This window comes from Achroia grisella, unplaced genomic scaffold, assembly GCF_030625045.1.
Source record: "Achroia grisella isolate CSIRO2021 unplaced genomic scaffold, CSIRO_AGI_Agris_v1 utg359, whole genome shotgun sequence".
Lineage (NCBI taxonomy): Eukaryota > Metazoa > Arthropoda > Insecta > Lepidoptera > Pyralidae > Achroia > Achroia grisella.
In genome coordinates, this window is record NW_026712817.1 from 1,509,256 (window position 1) to 1,527,546 (window position 18,291).

An 18,291-nucleotide genomic window follows, 5' to 3' on the forward strand; every position below is an offset into this window, starting at 1 on the left:
TAGATTAAAAAACAAACCTACAATATGAAGCATCGTTTATCACGTTATTAGACATCTCGATGTAATGAAAAAAAGTTGAAAATGTCTAATCAAGTAGCTCAATTTGTGGCTGGTCTGAAATCACGAAATGTAGATGCACAAATAAAAACTGCCCGTGAATTATATCATTATGCAAAGACCGAACTACGAGAGGTACCTCAAGAAGAACTTACCCAGTTCCTCGATGAATTTAACCATCAAATTTTTGAAATGGTATCCAGCAATGATGTCCATGAAAAGAAAGGAGGAGTGTTAGCAATTGGTATGTCAAAATTATTAATTATCTTTACTGTTGGTGGGTTTGTACGTGAATCCTTAGGATCCAGCGCATTATGTTTCTGTATTTTGCCGTTTTTCATGTAGTTAACCAAGATGCTGTAAAATTACTGTAATCTTTTCTAATATTATACAAATAAGTAATATTTATTGTTCATTGATTTTGTTTTTAACTTCTTGCTACTTTAAGAGATTGAAAATTGACTTACACACAACTCAACCTATCCAATTAGCAGGATATAGGCTAAGGTATGAAATAATTTGTAACATGAAATAATATTAAATTGTCATGGAAAATAATATTGTATGGTAAAGTTGAAACTGTTGTCCCTACTGTTTAACAACATTCTAAAAACATAGACAATTTGTAATGTTTAAAAAATAGCATATGAAAAGCTTTTTAAGTAAAAAAGCTAAATCATATTATACTCATACTTTAACTATTGAACCTATTAACTTGAACTGGTTTCTTTATTTGAAGGAAAGAGAATACACTGAAAATGAAATAGTTAAATTGCAATATATAAGTACTGTAGTTTATAAGTCTGGAATTTACTGTATCTTATTTATTATGATTAATATTCATTATTTTATTATAAGCATGTTTTCTTATTAAAAATTTAAACTCTACCTTATCACTTAAATATTAAAATATGTTTTCATATTTTAATATGCAAGTGATATTATAGATTTTATGATGATGATGATTATAGATTTATGATGAAAATATTTATCTGCAATTAAGTAAAATTTATTTTACAGTTTGTCTTATTGGAGGTGACTGTGATACAACAAAAACAAGAATAACTAGATTTGCCAACTATCTGAGAAATCTACTCCCATCATCTGATGTGGGTGTTATGGAATTAGCAGCTAAGACTGTTGGCCGCCTTGCTATTGTATCTGGTGTAAAGAGGGCTGAATATGTAGAATTTGAGGTTAAGAGGGCATTTGAATGGTTATCAGAAGAACGAAATGAAGGTAGACGCCATTCAGCTGTGTTGCTACTTAAGGAACTTGCTATTGCTGTCCCCACATACTTTTATCAACAAGTTTCTGGTTTTTTTGATCATATACTGGTTGCATTAAAAGACCCAAAACCCCAAATAAGAGAAGCAGCTGCTAAAGCCCTAAGAGCTGGTCTTGTTGTTACTGCACAAAGAGAAACAGCTAAACAATCAACTGCTAAACCTCAATGGTACATGCAGTGCTATGAAGATGCTATGGCATCATTTGAAGATATTCCATTAAAAGAAAAAGGGATTACCCGGGAAGACAGAGTTCATGGTGGTCTACTTATTTTAAATGAACTTCTGCGATGCTCAAATACTACTTGGGAAAAAAAGTATACATATCTTATGAGAAGTTTAGATACACAGAAGGATATAACTGTCTCTGATGATATTATATTCATCAGCAGTAAACTTCATAGTCCATCAGTGAAAAGAGGATATTTATGTGATGGGTTTAAAACAGAAAACATCCAATATCCTGTTCCTATTTATGAATCAGAAGTATGCCACAGACTCTTAACTGAAAAATTTGAAAGAATATGTCAAGGTAATATCAAAACAATACTTACAAATATTTATTTATTATACTTTTGTATCATGTTATAGTTTAATTTATTTAATATTTCAGATGTTATGATGAACCGCATGCTAAAAATACAAGGGGTCCCCCAAATATTACTTATCATTATTCCAAGACTTGCAGCTTTCAATAAAGAATATTTTTGTAAAAAATATTTAGGAATCACTATGCACTACTTACTTTCGTCATTACGTGGTCGAGAAAAAGATAAAAACATGGCATTTACCACATTGGGACTTATAGCAGCAGCAATCGGAAATGATATCCAAAACTACATACCTAAAATTATGGAAGTTATAAAACAAGCATTGCCTGTAAGGGACATCCAAAGCAAAAAAAGAATGTGGGTGGACCCATCTATTTTTGCTTGTATCACTCTCTTAGGAAGTGCTGTCAAAGATCTTGTAGTGACTGATATTCGAGAACTGTTAGATGCTATGTTTGCCACTGGCTTGAGTCCATTCTTAACTGTATGTCTCAATGAATTGAGCCAAAATCTACCATCACTAAGACAAGAAATATCGGAAGGACTTTTGAACATGTTGTCACTAGTATTGAGAAACAAACCATTCTTGCATCCTGGTGTTCCTAGAAGTTTAGAGCAACAAATGAGTAACATGAATATTGTGATTGAGCCACAAGATACTGCAAGTATTGTGCTGGCATTGCAAACCCTAGAAACATTCCAATTTGAAGGTGAACACAGCTTACTTATGTTTGTTAGACGTTGTGCAGATCATTTTCTTCAAAGTGAACATCAAGAGATAAGACTAGAAGCAGTTAAAACTGCTGCAAAATTATTGGCTGATGCTACAGTTAGAACCAAGAAAACTCCATCAAGAACTCTTACCATGTTAACTGCTGAGGTTATAGGGAAATTGCTAGTAGTTGCTGTAACTGATCCTGATTATGAAGTTCGCTACTGGGTCTTAGAATCCCTTTATGATATATTTGATACACATTTAGCTCAAATTGAAAATTTAAGCTTTTTATTTATTGCTATGAATGATGAGCACCTTGAAATTCGCGAACTTGCCATCTGTACTGTTGGACGTCTTAGTACTGTGAATCCTGCATATGTAATGCCTGGGTTAAGAAAAACTCTGATACAATTTTTGACAGAATTAGAACACTCAGGAATGAGCAGGAATAAAGAACAGGCTGCCAGAATGTTAGATAATCTTATATTACATGCTCCTAAGTTAGTCAAACCTTATATGGAAACAATACTAAATGTATTGGTTCCAAAACTAAAAGAATCAGATTCCAATCCTGGAGTGGTCATCAGTGTTTTAAAAGCAGTAGGTGATTTGGCCGATGTTCATGGAGATAATACTGGTCTTAAAAAATGTTTGCCTGAGCTTCTTACAATTCTTCTAGAACTGTTATCTGATGCCAGTGCCACAGATAAAAGAAGTGTAGCACTTTGGGCATTTGGTCAGCTTATAAGCGCTACAGGATATGTTGTCACCCCTTATACAGAGTTTCCCAATCTAATGGATGTGCTATTGAATTTCTTGAAAACTGAACAACAACCTAAGGATAGACGTGAGACCATACGTGTCTTGGGTCTCCTAGGGGCTTTAGATCCCTATAAGCATAAAATGACAAGAGGATTAAGAATTGATGGACAACCAGACTCAAGCTTAGTACCAGTAGCTGACAGTAAAGCTGAGGAGAATAATTTTGATATGACTACAAGTGAAATGCTAGTCAATATGTCGTCGCCTGTGCTAGATGAATATTATCCAGCGATAGTTATATCGACACTTATGCGTATATTGCGAGATCCTACTCTACAACAGCATCACACCAGTGTTGTTCAAGCTGTCACTGTTATATTTCAGTCTCTTGGTATCAAGTGTGTGCCTTATATATCGCGGGTAACACCAAGTTTACTCTATGTTGCTCGGGCCACAGACAGTAACAGTTTCCGTGAATTCCTTTTTACTCAACTGGCGAAATTGATTGCAATTGTGAAACAACATATACGTAACTACCTTGATAAAATCTTTGATCTTATAAAGGAATTCTGGACACCAAACAGCCCTTTGCAGCATACACTGATACTGTTAGTGGAACATATTGCTATAGCATTGGGTTCAGAATTCAAAGTGTATTTACCCCAGTTGATGCCGCAAATATTACGTGTTCTCGCTCACGATACCAGCAAAGACAGGTTTGTTACAGAAAAGCTACTATTTGCTTTGCAAAAATTTGAAGACAATTTGGATGATTATATGCATTTAGTTATACCATCAATAGTCAAATTGTTTGACGCTACTGACTGTCCTATCAGTGTAGCAAAAGTTGCTATGGAAACAGTGGACTATTTGTCTGATTCACTGAATTATAGTGAGTTAGTCTCTAGAATAATTCATCCTCTGGTGAGAAGTTTAGACACCTGTCCATCTTTAAGAGTTACGGCTATGGATACTTTATGTGCTCTGATTGTACAACTAGGCCGCAAATATAATGACTTTATACCACTAGTGCAGAAAGTAATTATAAAGCATCGAATACAATATCCGAAATATGAACAAATATTGACTAAATTGCAATCAAGTCAAACACTTGCACTTGACGAATTCTTACAAAGCAGCAGAAGAAAACCAAGGAACAATAATCAGGAGGTAAATTTTATATCTTATTGCCTCAATTATAGGTATACCTGTGACCAACTTCTAAAGTTTTTTATACTTTATTATCATTATTATTGGAGATATGGCAGAAAGATAAAAAAATATGTATCTAATCTAATATATAAAATTCTCGTATCACAGTGTTTGTCGCTTCTCTGAAATGGCTTAACCGATTCTTATGAAATATTTGTGTTTTGTTATTCAGTAGGTCTGAGAATAGGAAGTAAACTATTTCATACCCCTAAGTGGAAAGGGTGGTCCACACCGAATATTTTTTTAATTATGACAAAAAAAAATTACATATTTTTATGATTAACCATCAAAAACTACATATCTACAACCCAAAAATTTTTTATACTTTCATACAAAATTATTTTTATCACAGACTCGATACGGTCAATGCGATTCCACGCAATCAATACGGAAGTTGTGCGTCAACGCTCACAACTTAAAGTTGGCTTGGACTGTTAGCAGCCGGGTCTCCAAGGATGACTGGCTTGAGTGGCTACGTCGGTTCAGTATCGGCTTGCTCACAGAGTCGCATAGTCCGGCACTCAGGTAATTAATCAGTTCATATTGTTGTCATTAGGTTTTTATTTTACATTGAATATAACCTATGTGTCTCAGGATGTAGTCTTTTTCAGGGCTAAGACTACATCCTAGGCCATCTAAAGTTATGACATCTAAAATTTTTGTACACACGTTATTCTATTTTACCAAACATTTTTTTTTTATAAGAATTGCTCGAAAGAGTAAGGAACATCCATCCACACATACAAACTTTCGATTTTACAATATTAGTAAGAAGTAAGATACATAGAATCGGTCGACGCCCCGAGCAGGGCGTGCTTGGCGCTGGCGCACAACTACTCGCAGCTGGTGCGCGACCTGTTCAACGCGGCGTTCGTGTCGTGCTGGAGCGAGCTGGAGGAGGGCAGCCGCGGCGAGCTGGCGGCCGCGCTGCAGCAGGCGCTGACGGCGCCCGACGCGCCCGAGCTGGCGCACGCCGTGCTCAACCTCGCGGAGTTCATGGAGCACTGCGACGCCGGCGCGCTGCCCATCTCCGCGCACCTGCTCGGCGAGAGGGCCATGCACTGCAGGGCCTACGCCAAGGCTCTCCACTACAAGGTATTCGCTCTATTATGCCACTGCTTCGTTAGTTTTTGAAGCTGGTGTAAGAGATACGTATCGACACGCAAATTAGGGGTGGAAGGGGATTCTTAATTATGTGAAGGAATAACCCCATTGCTAGCAATGTACAATGTCAGATTGACATCTACGCGATTCCCACTTGAAACCATCATGATAAATTCTGGCCTTATAAAGGAATACCGTTAACGTAAGCGGGTACACCTTTCCATTATCATCTATAAAAACAAAGTATTCAAATGAGCAGGCTTTCTGAATTTGAACAAACATTTGGACCTTAGCATACTGTGTCGGTTTTTTCTATCAACAAATAATATGATGGAGTTATTACATACTATCATGTCATTATAATAATTGATTATAACACATTACTTATTACCATTCTAACTTTACAGGAAGAAGAATTTCGAAACGGCGCAACGTCGCAAGTCGTGGAAGCGCTTATTCATATAAATAACAAGTTACAGCAGAAAGAAGCTGCGGAAGGTTTGCTTGAAAGAGTAATGGCTCAACGTGAAGCGGGAGACGCCGATTTAAAAGTACAAATACGATGGTACGAGAAATTACATAACTGGGAAAAAGCTCTTAATCTTTACGGCGAAAAGCTGTCTATTGAACCTAATAACATGGACGCATACCTTGGGGAATTACGCTGCTACGAATCTCTAGGTGAATGGATTAAGTTATATGATACAGTATCCGAACGTTGGCCAAACTTGAATAATGATGAGAAATTTAAAACGGCAAGACTAGCGGCAGCTGCTGCTTGGGGTCTTAAAGAATGGGAATCAATGTCTAAATATGTAAACTTTTTGCCAGAGAATACACAAGACGGCGCCTTTTTTAGAGCTGTTCTCAGTATTCATAATGGCGAGTTTGATGTGTCCAAGCAATTCATAGATCAAGCTCGAACTTTACTGGATTCCGAATTGACCGCCGTGGCTGGAGAAAGTTACCAAAGGGCTTACGGAGCGTTAGTCAATGCTCAACTTTTAGCAGAATTAGAAGAAGTTATTACATATAAATTAGTAAGTGAACGAAGAGAGTCTATTCGTCAAGCTTGGTGGACTAGACTCCAGGGTGGACAACGATTGGTTGAAGATTGGCGTAAAATACTTCAGGTACGAGGTTTGGTATTAACACCTCAAGAGGACATGACAACTTGGCTCAAATTTGCTTCACTTTGCCGAAAAAGTGGTGCTCCAGGACAAGCTCACAGTACGTTAGTTATGTTATTAGGAATTGATCCAAGTCAAAATAGGGATCAACCTCTTCCAACTCATGAGCCAAGATTAACTCTTGCATACGCAAAACATTTATGGGCAGCAGGCGATAGACAATTGGCTTATGATCAGCTACAGAGGTATGTAAACCCCATGGATTATAGTGAAGCTGAACGTCGGTTAGTTGCACGTTGCCATTTGAAATTGGGATCATGGTGTGAATCTCTACTCGGAATCAATATACAATCAATACCACAAATCCTACGCAACTATGCGTCGGCTACAGAATTGGCACCTGATTGGTATAAAGCATGGCATGCATGGGCCTACATGAACTTTGAAACTGTTTTGTTTTACAAACATCAAGAGACAAATAGCGACAATGCAAACCAAGCTGAAAAGAAACCAACTCCAGAATGTATTCAACAGCACACAGTTCCAGCAGTTGAAGGTTTCTTCAAGTCGATTAATCTTTCTCATGGAAGTTCCCTTCAAGATACATTAAGATTATTGACATTGTGGTTCGATTATGGTCACTACTCTGCTGTACATGAAGCACTTGTAGAGGGTATTAGGACAATCGAAATTAATGTTTGGCTGCAAGTTATACCGCAATTAATAGCTAGAATTGACACTCCCAGGGCTTTAGTAGGAAAGTTGATTCACTCCTTGTTGATAGATATAGGTAAATCGCATCCTCAAGCACTTGTCTATCCATTAACTGTAGCTTCAAAATCATCTTTTGTGGCTCGAAAGAATGCAGCTAACCAGGTTTTAAAGTCAATGTGCACTCATTCAAGTAAACTAGTCAACCAGGCAGCTATGATATCAGAAGAATTAATCAGAGTAGCCATATTGTGGCATGAACAGTGGCACGAGGCATTAGAGGAAGCTTCCAGATTGTACTTCAGTGAGCGTGATGTGAAGGCGATGTTCAAAACTTTGGAACCTCTACATGCGATGCTAGAAAGAGGCCCGCAGACACTAAAAGAGGTGTCGTTCAGTCAGGCTTACGGGAGAGATCTGAGCGATGCTCAAGAATGGTGCAACCGATTCAAGGTATGTTTTTTTTTTATTAAAGGTCTTAAAATTCTCAGAGTATGTAAAGTCAATATCTTTAGTATTATGTATGTTTAAGCATTGTAATTTTATTATAATATATTAGATATCCATACTAATATTGTGAAAATTTTAAGCTTGTTATAGGAGATAATCTCTGGATCCACTGAACGGATTTTGAAAATATTTTGGCGATGATTTTTAATATGGTAAAATAGTGTAGACGAATTCGCGCGTAGTTTAATAAACAAAAAAGTATAGAGATAAAACTGAAAAACATCAAAATCTATTGTTGCGGCTTCTTTCGACAGGACTTATTGCTAGCCGCTTATAAGGCCGTGAATAGCACAGACGGAACAAATACGCCAGAAAAAGACGGACGAGAAGATAGGAATTTTACTAATTATATTTTACATTATAAAACAAGCTCTCTTCTTTCATTAACGATATATTTTTTTTTAAATCAAAATAATAGATGTTATATTTAAAATTGCAAACTATCCCTATTTGTGCGAACTATATATCTGACTCTTCTGACCAGAAGGGAGGAACATGTATTCCCACCCTGAATAGCTCGGATGGAACGGTAGGCGTTGTTTCCTCCAAGGACATATTGTTGATATATATATATATATATATATAAATATCCCCTTGGGCACTTTGTGGCTCAGACGTGCCGTATAGGTAGTTTTTTGTTGATCCTTTTTCACTTGTTGATCTAATGCCAGATGACCATATATAAATGTTGATCCGTTTTGAGCCACAACTGTCACGACGAGTAATAATAATAATTAAGCGACTTATACACGATTTTATACAAATCCACCTTTTTGGCATACGAAGTTCTTGATCCAATTCAAACGGGCCAATCAGGGTGCAGCATTTGCCAAGGGCTTCCTCATTGGCACGTTTGGGCTACTACATTATGGCTACAGTAACTTAATAATGTCTAGCTAGTATTTCAAAAATAATAGTCTACCTAATCTAAATATATATAGAAATCAGTCTGGAGTAACGTGACTCCAGATCAAACCTCAATACTTGTTATTTTTTGGACGGGAATTTTTCCTTTTGTAACAACGTTACTGAGCGAATGAAGAGAAGACGTAACGGCGGATCCAGGGGGGAGCGTCATGGAGGTCTTGGGAGTCATGGGGGGTCGACTCTCCCCCCCTTAGCCCAAGACTTAGGTAGACCACTAATTGAACTAAAAAATAATGAAACAGCTAAATTTTTTGCACGATAATGCAGTATAATTAAACATTGTTACTTAAAACATAACAGTTAAAGTACTATAACACTAAAAGCAAAATAGGTATTTTCAAAATACTTTTTCAAAATAAATACCCTTTAGTTTTTGTTCAAACCTCAGATATTATACTTATTTTAGGTATATCAATCAATACATAGTATAGCATAGTACAGTCTGTCTGTCTGTCTGTTTGTTCCGGCTAATCTCTGAAATAGCTGGACCGATTTTGATGGGACTTTTTTTGGCAAGTAGCTGATGTAATAAGGAGTAACTTACGCTACTGTTATTTTAGAAAAATAAAATAAAATTTCACGCGGACGAAGTCGCTGGGGCCAGCTAGTCTATAGATATACCGAGATTTAATGTTTAAGTTGCTATTATGTTATTGACAAAATTTTAATGTAATGTTACTATTACGTTATCCTACACAATTTGTATTATTTTGGATGAATAAATAAATAAATAAATAAATAATAATCTATACATCTATACATTTAATAAAAATTGGAGTGTCTGTTTGTAATATTGAAAAAACCGTTTTTTACTACATGCATATGAATATATATAAGGTACATATACCAAAATAACTATTTTTATAATTTTAGTCTGTCTGTCTGTCTGTCTGTTTGTTCCGGCTAATCTCTGAAATGGCTGGACCGATTTTGACGGGACTTTTTTTGGCAGGTAGCTGATGTAATAAGGAGTAACTTAGGCTACTTTTATTTTAGAAAAATGAAGTTAAAAACCACGTGGACGAAGTCGCGGGAACAGCTAGTGTATAATATATTAGAGATACCTACGTGTTTTTTTATTGATGATATATATATATATATATATATATATATATATATATAGCACACTGCTTTGATTCCTGCTTGGTGGTCGAGGGTTCGATTCCTCGCACGCTGCAAACATTTGTATTATGAGTATGATTGTTTGTAAAAAATATATATATATGTATTTACGAAAAAAAATCTTTGTATTTATATCAGTTTAACATAATCTTCAGCTAGCTTAACTTTGGTCTAGATGAAGCTGTGTGAATTGTTGAGATTACTATTATTACTATAATAAATCTTTTCAAATCAGCCGATGTTTATTTTTGCCATAATACGTGCTGTTACCATGTGATAATATTACGTACGTACTTATTAAACTATTAACTTATTATTAAATTGTTTGTAACGGTCTGGGCACTTTGTTGATCACGCCACAACCTACACACTTGCTGATTCCACCTTTTGCCCAAAGAGGTGTTTATTTATATATATATATATATATATATATATATATATATATATATATATATATATATATCTAATAATAGTTATACGTACAGGATTATATTTATGTATTTATGAAATAAAATTGCAGAGCATAAATAATAGTCAATATATTTAAATTTATAAGGAGACAACGGATTGACAATAATCAGTTGCGCGCGCAAATACGCATGCGCGCTGCTTATACAAATGACATATGTACAACGCCTTTATATGAATTCAACCGCATAAAGATAACCTTGCATTTCCATTTTCAACCCCTTACAATCCTTTTTTCGCCTTAAAAAGTAGCCTATGTCCTTCCTCGGAGTTTAGACTATCTGCGTACCAAATCGGTTCAGTAGTTTTGGCGTGATAGCGCGACAGACAGAGTTACTTTCGCTTTTATAATATTAGTAAGGATTTTTGACAATAATTAATCTAAATAACAAATGATTTTGCAGCTATAATTTTGTAGGTAATATTTGTTCCCTCTTGTGTTTTTTCTGGCTCTAAGAAACTTTCGACATGCAGCATTATACGATGTGTTTGTTTGCCATGTACCATGGGTGGTGTTGGGCGCAGGAGTCGGGCTCTGTGCGGGACCTGACGCAGGCGTGGGACCTGTACTACCACGTGTTCCGGCGCATCAGCCGGCAGCTGCCGCAGCTGACGTCACTGGAGCTGCAGTACGTGAGCCCGCGGCTGCTGGGCTGCCGCGATCTGGAGCTGGCGGTGCCCGGCTCCTACGTGCCCGACCAGGACCTCATCCGCATCGCGCACATACAGAGCAGCCTGCAGGTACTAACGCACTTCACGCAACTATCTTGTTCATTCTTCTTGTAATGAGACAGCTTCCGAATGAGCGGTAGATTAAAAAATATATAATGATTATTCAAAATGCCTTAAATTAAATTTTCTATGAATTAATATTTTCTATTTTATTATAGTCTATACAGCCATTTACACACTTTTTTTATATGAATGTAGCTGTGCCCGCTGTGTCACCCGAGTGAGATATATGAGCCTTAGTATTATTCTGATGTATAAGCTATATTATTGTAAAGTTTCGTTGATATCCATTCAATAGTTTTTACCCAAAAGAGTAACAAACAAACAAACATTTATCCATCTATAGTCACAAACTTTCGCGTTTATAATATTAGTAAGATAAGGTGGTTGTAGTCAAAAGACTGACTGACGATGAATCACTCAATATTTTAATACATACAATGCTTCCGATAGGTCCTCTAGTCATAGTATAATTTTTAAACTTTAAGTAGGCTAGGGCTAGGTAACTACTTCTATATCATTGTTCATAATTATTTCCATACTTTTAACATGTCTTTTGATTAATAATATAGTTAAACGTACTTTAACACGAATAAGTGTTCAGTTCAGTGTTAATAAATGAACTCTCTCGACGTTTTGACTAGGTTGCACTAGTCGTGGTCACGAGCTAGCTGGAAAGAAGTAACTGGAATATTATTTATCATAAAATTATTCGCGTTAAAACTTGTTTAACTATATAAAAATGTGTTAATATACTAAAGACAATGTTTAAAAATTTTATATTTTATATTATTCTATTAATAATAATAATTGTAATCATAGGTGATAACATCAAAACAACGTCCCCGCCGACTGTGTATTCGCGGCTCGAATGGTAAAGACTACATGTTTCTACTGAAGGGTCACGAGGACCTCCGTCAGGACGAACGGGTGATGCAGTTATTCGGACTTGTGAACACTCTACTGCAGGCCGACCCAGACACCTTCCGCCGCGATCTTGCCATACAACGATACGCCGTTATACCACTCTCTACCAACTCTGGCCTCATTGGATGGGTGCCACACTGTGACACGTTGCATTCCCTAATAAGGGATTATAGGGAAAAGAGGAAATGTTTGCTAAATATAGAACATAGAATCATGCAGCGAATGGCTTCGGATTTGGATAGATTGATGTTAATGCAAAAGGTATGTAGATCGATATAACTAATATTCCATCATTTTTATATAGGAGCCTATAAATTCCAACTACCCATAGAGCTTTAATTATATCTGTATAATATGTATCTGTATGTATTTTCAAAACTTGGAAAGTTTTTATAAATATCGATTATTACATGTTGCTTGCAAATTTCTTATCGATGCCAAATTTGTTTTAAAAATGTAGTAAATATCCAATATAGGTGGAAGTCTTCGAACACGCTCTAGAACACACGGCCGGCGACGATTTAGCCAAGTTGCTATGGCTCAAAAGTCCATCATCTGAGGTTTGGTTTGAGCGGCGTACAAACTACACTCGCTCGTTGGCCGTTATGAGCATGGTAGGCTACATCCTGGGCCTCGGAGATAGGCACCCCTCCAACATCATGCTGGACAGAGTCACCGGGAAATTCTTGCATATTGACTTCGGAGACTGTTTCGAAGTGGCTGTAACTAGAGATAAATTTCCAGAGAAAATACCATTTAGACTTACAAGAATGCTTATTAATGCTATGGAGGTAAGTCGATCATACACTTTAACAATCATACATTTTATGTAAATTGGGCTTCCGGTATTTCAACGCTGTTACAAACGTCTAAATCATCGACTAATTGAGAATAAAAAAACCGGTTCATTCAATCAAATTTGCCTTTTTTAACTAAGAAAGTCCATTACAGTAAACTACTAGGAGAAAACAAAACCATAACACACATTTCTGTTATTTAGGTGTCTGTCTTTTATGTACACTAGCGACTAGCGATCCGCCCCGACTTGGCTCGGGTAGTAGAACATTATGTTACTCATCTAAACTTTCTATAATGTATACGACATTTAAATGTTCTCAGGTAACGGGCATCGAAGGAACATATCGGCGTACATGCGAGTCGGTGATGGAAGTACTCCACCGACACAAGGACAGCGTGATGGCCGTGTTAGAGGCGTTCGTGTACGACCCTCTGCTCAACTGGCGGCTGATAGACGCCGTGCGAAGATCGCGCGCTGACGCCGACGTGTGCTCGTCGTCGGACGCCGCCTCGCCCCCCAGCCGCGGCCGCCCGTCCGCCCCCGCAGCCAGCGAGCTCGTCCCCCTGGCCCCCCTCGCCCCCCTCGGACCCCTCGCGACCCACGCGCCCCCACTCGACACGCTCGAGCCCCCCGACCCCCCAGCCGAGACCAACCTCAACAAGCGAGCGCTGGCCATCGTCAACCGAGTGCGGGACAAACTCACCGGCCGCGACTTCCCCCACATCGACGAAATTGTCACAGTACAAAAGCAAGTTGACCTTCTAATTCAGCAGGCGACGAGCAATGAAAATCTGTGCCAGTGTTATGTTGGGTGGTGTCCGTTTTGGTAATTTCGAATCTTGCTTTAATGCATATGCATGTGTAGTCATAGTATGTAATTGTATAGTTGATATAATAGACTACAGACTGTAGTCTATGTAATTTTACACCTTTTGTAACATTATAAATATGGAGGTTTTGAATTACATTACTACTTTTTCAATTTTTATTCTAAATTTATTTCGATCTACCAAAGAAATGAACATTTATAAAGTTTCTTTATTACATCAATGGTTAGAATGTCATTAAAAAACAAAAATATTACATCTTATTTTCCGCACGGTAAAAAACCTCTGGTAAGTGCCTCGGCTTAGTTTTGTAAAACGTATAACAGAATTTGAATCTACAACTGACAATAGAGTAACACATTACTGCCACATTTAATATCTAGCTGTATAAAATTACGTGAAACCATAAGCAAATTGTCGGCTTCACAGTACTTCAACGGTTTCTTAAACTACAATTATTGTAAGTTAGATTAATAATGGGGTGCTTTTATAGTTGTTAAACGTAAGAAATATAATCTGGACCTTGAGTCTTATTGTAGTGTGACATTTAGAAAAGATTTGTCGTTTATTTGTTTTGTTAACTATTTTTATTTTTTATGTTAGTCATCTAAAACAATGTGCTAAAATGTAATAAAAATACATACGATAATAGGTCATTGTTTTAATCTTCCCGACATTCAATATGCTTGTAAAATGCATTTTCTTTTATATAATGTTACGAGTTACTCTTAATTTAACGAGGAAACACCACTAAACATCCTATGTGGTTGTAGTCTACTTATACATAAACGAAATATCTCCGAACGAAATATTGGAAAGTTTACACTCTAGCCCAAGTATTATATTCCTTGCTCTACCCTGAGGAGATAAAAACCAACGTTCCTATGAATTCAATTCTTCAATTCTTGTCCCTGACGGGTCTACGTTGCGAACACTGAAAAAAGAGAAGCGTAAGAGATCTATGTAGGTGGCAGTACTACAGGGTCTAAGCACCTGACAATAGCCAAAACCCCTACCTAAATAAATAATATATATATAACAAACCGCAACTAGGTATATCATACTTAGTGAAAGCTAGACTACACAGGCAATCTCGGTATTAAATTTAAATGTTATTAAAAAAGATTTTATATCGTTTAGATTTAATTGTCGTACATTGTGGATGTAATATACATTTTTTGTAAGTACCTAGTGAAGCAGTAGACTGAAGCCTAAGTCATAATAATTTGAATTATATACTCGAAAATCATATATCAAAATATGTAAAGTTGTGATTGTGCTTGTCGCTCCGACTAACAAACTGCGACCATCCGGTCAATCAAGTTATGTATAACAATACCACAGATTTCTATCTAATAGTCGTCGCACTTCGGTATCATTGAATGCTATCAAATTAAAATCAAATAGAAAATATATTAGAATGGCAATCAAATTTAACATACCTAAGTCTCAAAATAAAATTAAATCTTTCTATTTTTTTAACCACTAAAGTGCCTGCGGTTATGTACGTTGTGGCATCCTAGTGAGGTGTGCTTCTTAACTAATGGACCGATTATGATACTTTTTTTTGTTTGAAAATTTACACGATCGACATAGTTCTTAACTACAATTTTAGAGGTTTTTTTTTATTCGGGGATTGCTCTTTTAATTCATAAATCTTTCATAATAACACTGCATATACCATACAGATATAATATCTAATTCAATTTGCGCCCAATTAAATTCCAACAAAAGTCGGCCCGTTGAGACTTGCGGGTCAAGGTAATTGACCTCTACGCTACGATACATACGTACACAATATGTCCTCGCACGAGTGACTGAACTAAAAACTTAATTGCTGCTTTCACCACACTTAATTGGCATTATATGACTACACAATTGCAAATCTCTAAAACCGCCTTAGGTCCGAGGGTCGCAGGTTTGATGCCGAACGGACGTTACAGACATTTGTATACATCGTTTGTATCGGTCTGGGTGTCTGTGTTATATGTGTTAATGTATATTATACATTAGTATATGGTCAACAACCTTTTTTGACCATATACTAATGTATTGTGATAAAGATTTGTGGTTTTAGTACATAATAATTAATTGAAATTAGTATATTTTAATTACTGCGTATCGAATATTTATTGTTAGTAAGTTGTGGACTAATAACTACATCGCTAGCACGTACCATGTTAGGATGATCTCCACGGTTCCCCTTGGAAATTATCATGGTTAAATCCAGATAAATTGGCCCCAATGTGCTAAAAGACCTGACCTCATGCTCATCTTATCATTACCCACTGGTGCCACTCAAGATGGTGTACTCAGTCATCAAATCATAAATTTTAAAAATATATTTATTGGCCCTACAATTGTCGTGTTACTTTTACAGTACTTTACTTTTCTATATAGATATAGTATGACCATAAAAGTAACAGGACAATTGCTAATTTAGCTATGATCACGACCTTCACGCACCTACCCATGTCCATATAGAAATTCTAAATATACCTACGTTCTAATTCTATCGATCCTACACTACTTGTCTATCTAAAAATCCACTACATAAGAGATTAATTTTAGATAGCAAAGACTAGAGTTATTATTAGGTAAACTATCTATAAATCGATAAAATACTAATGCATGTATTATGTGTGCTAATGCCGTGATCTCTTTATCTAAAGGATCTAACCTATGGCGGAGAGGGAATGAGATTGTTAGTAATAGTGGCAATAACATTGAAAACATTATTAGATATATGAATATTTAGTCTATGGTAATAGGGGCTTTCGGTTCCGCTTCTATCAATAAATTCTAGCAGGTCTACCTACGCACGTTCTTCTCTGGAAGGCATTTTTATAATTTTCTGATGAATATATATGATGGCCTAAAAGACCAGACTTTATGATTATCTTATCATCATTTACTGGTGCCCAGCCAGTGCCCTCCTCAATGCCTGCACACATGAATAAAATAAGCTCATACATCTTATTTTATATACCTACTTATTCCTACGAATAAACTTATTAGAGCAAGAGCCCACGACGGCCAGACATACGTCATATTAGTAAACGTGAAAGTTCTTGTATGTATGTCCCCAACACAGGTAAGAACAATCCCCAAACATGAAACCTGGATCGTGGTTCCTTTGGCAGGTAACAGGTAACAAAGGTGTAAAAAAATTCATATCAAATTCGTTATTTTAAAAAACTCCATATTTTCATATATTGTTCGTAGCATTATTATAACTTGCGCTGCTCATTGCCAGACACTTAGTGTGGTTCCAACCCCCCGCCGGACCCCTCTAAACTATACTATTTTATAAATAAACTTACGTCATTTTAATAAAGCTGGACTTTATATATATTATTGAGAGAACTATTAAACTGAGGTTGCAAAATTGCCAGACAGTTTTCTTGGTTCCTTATCCTACCAGACTCATTCAAACCGTATATTGGGTAACAACGGTGTATCCAATTTCATATCAAATTCGTTATTTTAAGATGCTCCATGTTTTCACATATTGCTCGTAACAGTATTATAACTTGCTCTGCTCATTGCTAGACCCTTAGTGTGGATCGAACCCCCCGCCGGATCCCCCTAAACTATACTATTTTATAAATAAACTTACGTCATTTTAATAAAGCTGAACTTTATATATATTATTGAGAGAACTATCAAACTAAGTTTCCTAAATTGCCAAACAGTTTTCTAGGTTCCTTATCCTACCAGACTCATTGAAACCGTATATTGGGTGACAACGGTGTATACAATTTCATATCAAATTCGTTATTTTAAGATGCTCCATTTTTTGACATATTGCTCGTAACAGTATTATTATTTTAATAAAGCTAATCTCTATTAAACTGAGTTTCCTAAATTGCCAGACAGTTTTCTTGGTTCTTCATCCTACCAGACTCATTGAAACCGTATATTGGGTAACAACGGTGTATATCATTTCATATCAAATTCGTTATTTTAAGATGCTCCATCTACGTCTTTTTAATAAAGCTGAACTTTCTATATATTATTGAGAGAACTATTAAACTGAGTTTCCTAAATTGCCAGACAGTTTTCTTGGTTCTTCATCCTACCAGACTCATTGAAACCGTATATTGGGTAACAACGGTGTATATCATTTCATATCAAAGTCGTTATTTTAAGATGCTCCATTTTTTCACATATTGCTCGTAACAGTATTATAACTTATTCTGCTCATGGCCAGACCCTTAGTGTGGTTCCAACCCTCCGCCAGACCCCCCTAAACTATACTATTTTATAAATAAACTTACGTCTTTTTAATAAAGCTGAACTTTCTATATATTATTGAGAGAACTATTAAACTGAGTTTCCTAAATTGCCAGACAGTTTTCTTGGTTCCTTATCCTACCAGACTCATTGAAACCGTAGGTATATTAGGTAACAACGGTGTATACAATTTCATATCAAATTCGTTATTTTAA

General features: G+C 36.3%; 1 protein-coding gene across 1 annotated transcript; it reads left to right on the plus strand.

Moving 5' to 3' along the window:
• Positions 1–81: 81 nt before the first annotated feature.
• Positions 82–13,977, plus strand: LOC131843916 (serine/threonine-protein kinase mTOR). The gene is made up of 10 exons (XM_059192700.1): positions 82–301; positions 1,078–1,875; positions 1,957–4,541; positions 4,978–5,108; positions 5,393–5,678; positions 6,095–7,981; positions 11,081–11,296; positions 12,110–12,475; positions 12,691–13,005; positions 13,334–13,977. Exons 1-10 carry the CDS (start codon positions 82–84, stop codon positions 13,841–13,843), a joined length of 7,314 nt encoding a protein of 2,437 aa, XP_059048683.1. The 3' UTR covers positions 13,844–13,977.
• The last annotated feature ends 4,314 nt before the right edge of the window (positions 13,978–18,291 follow it).

What these genes read in the sequence shown, in the direction of transcription:
- LOC131843916 (XM_059192700.1), top strand. Translation starts at nt 82, where the DNA reads ATGTCTAATCAAGTAGCTCAATTTGTGGCTGGTCTGAAATCACGAAAT. An exon ending in TCGCATAGTCCGGCACTCAG is followed by an intron (nt 5,109 to 5,392) that starts GTAATTAATCAG and finishes CGCCCCGAGCAG; the next exon opens with GGCGTGCTTGGCGCTGGCGC. An exon ending in GATTGATGTTAATGCAAAAG is followed by an intron (nt 12,476 to 12,690) that starts GTATGTAGATCG and finishes TATCCAATATAG; the next exon opens with GTGGAAGTCTTCGAACACGC.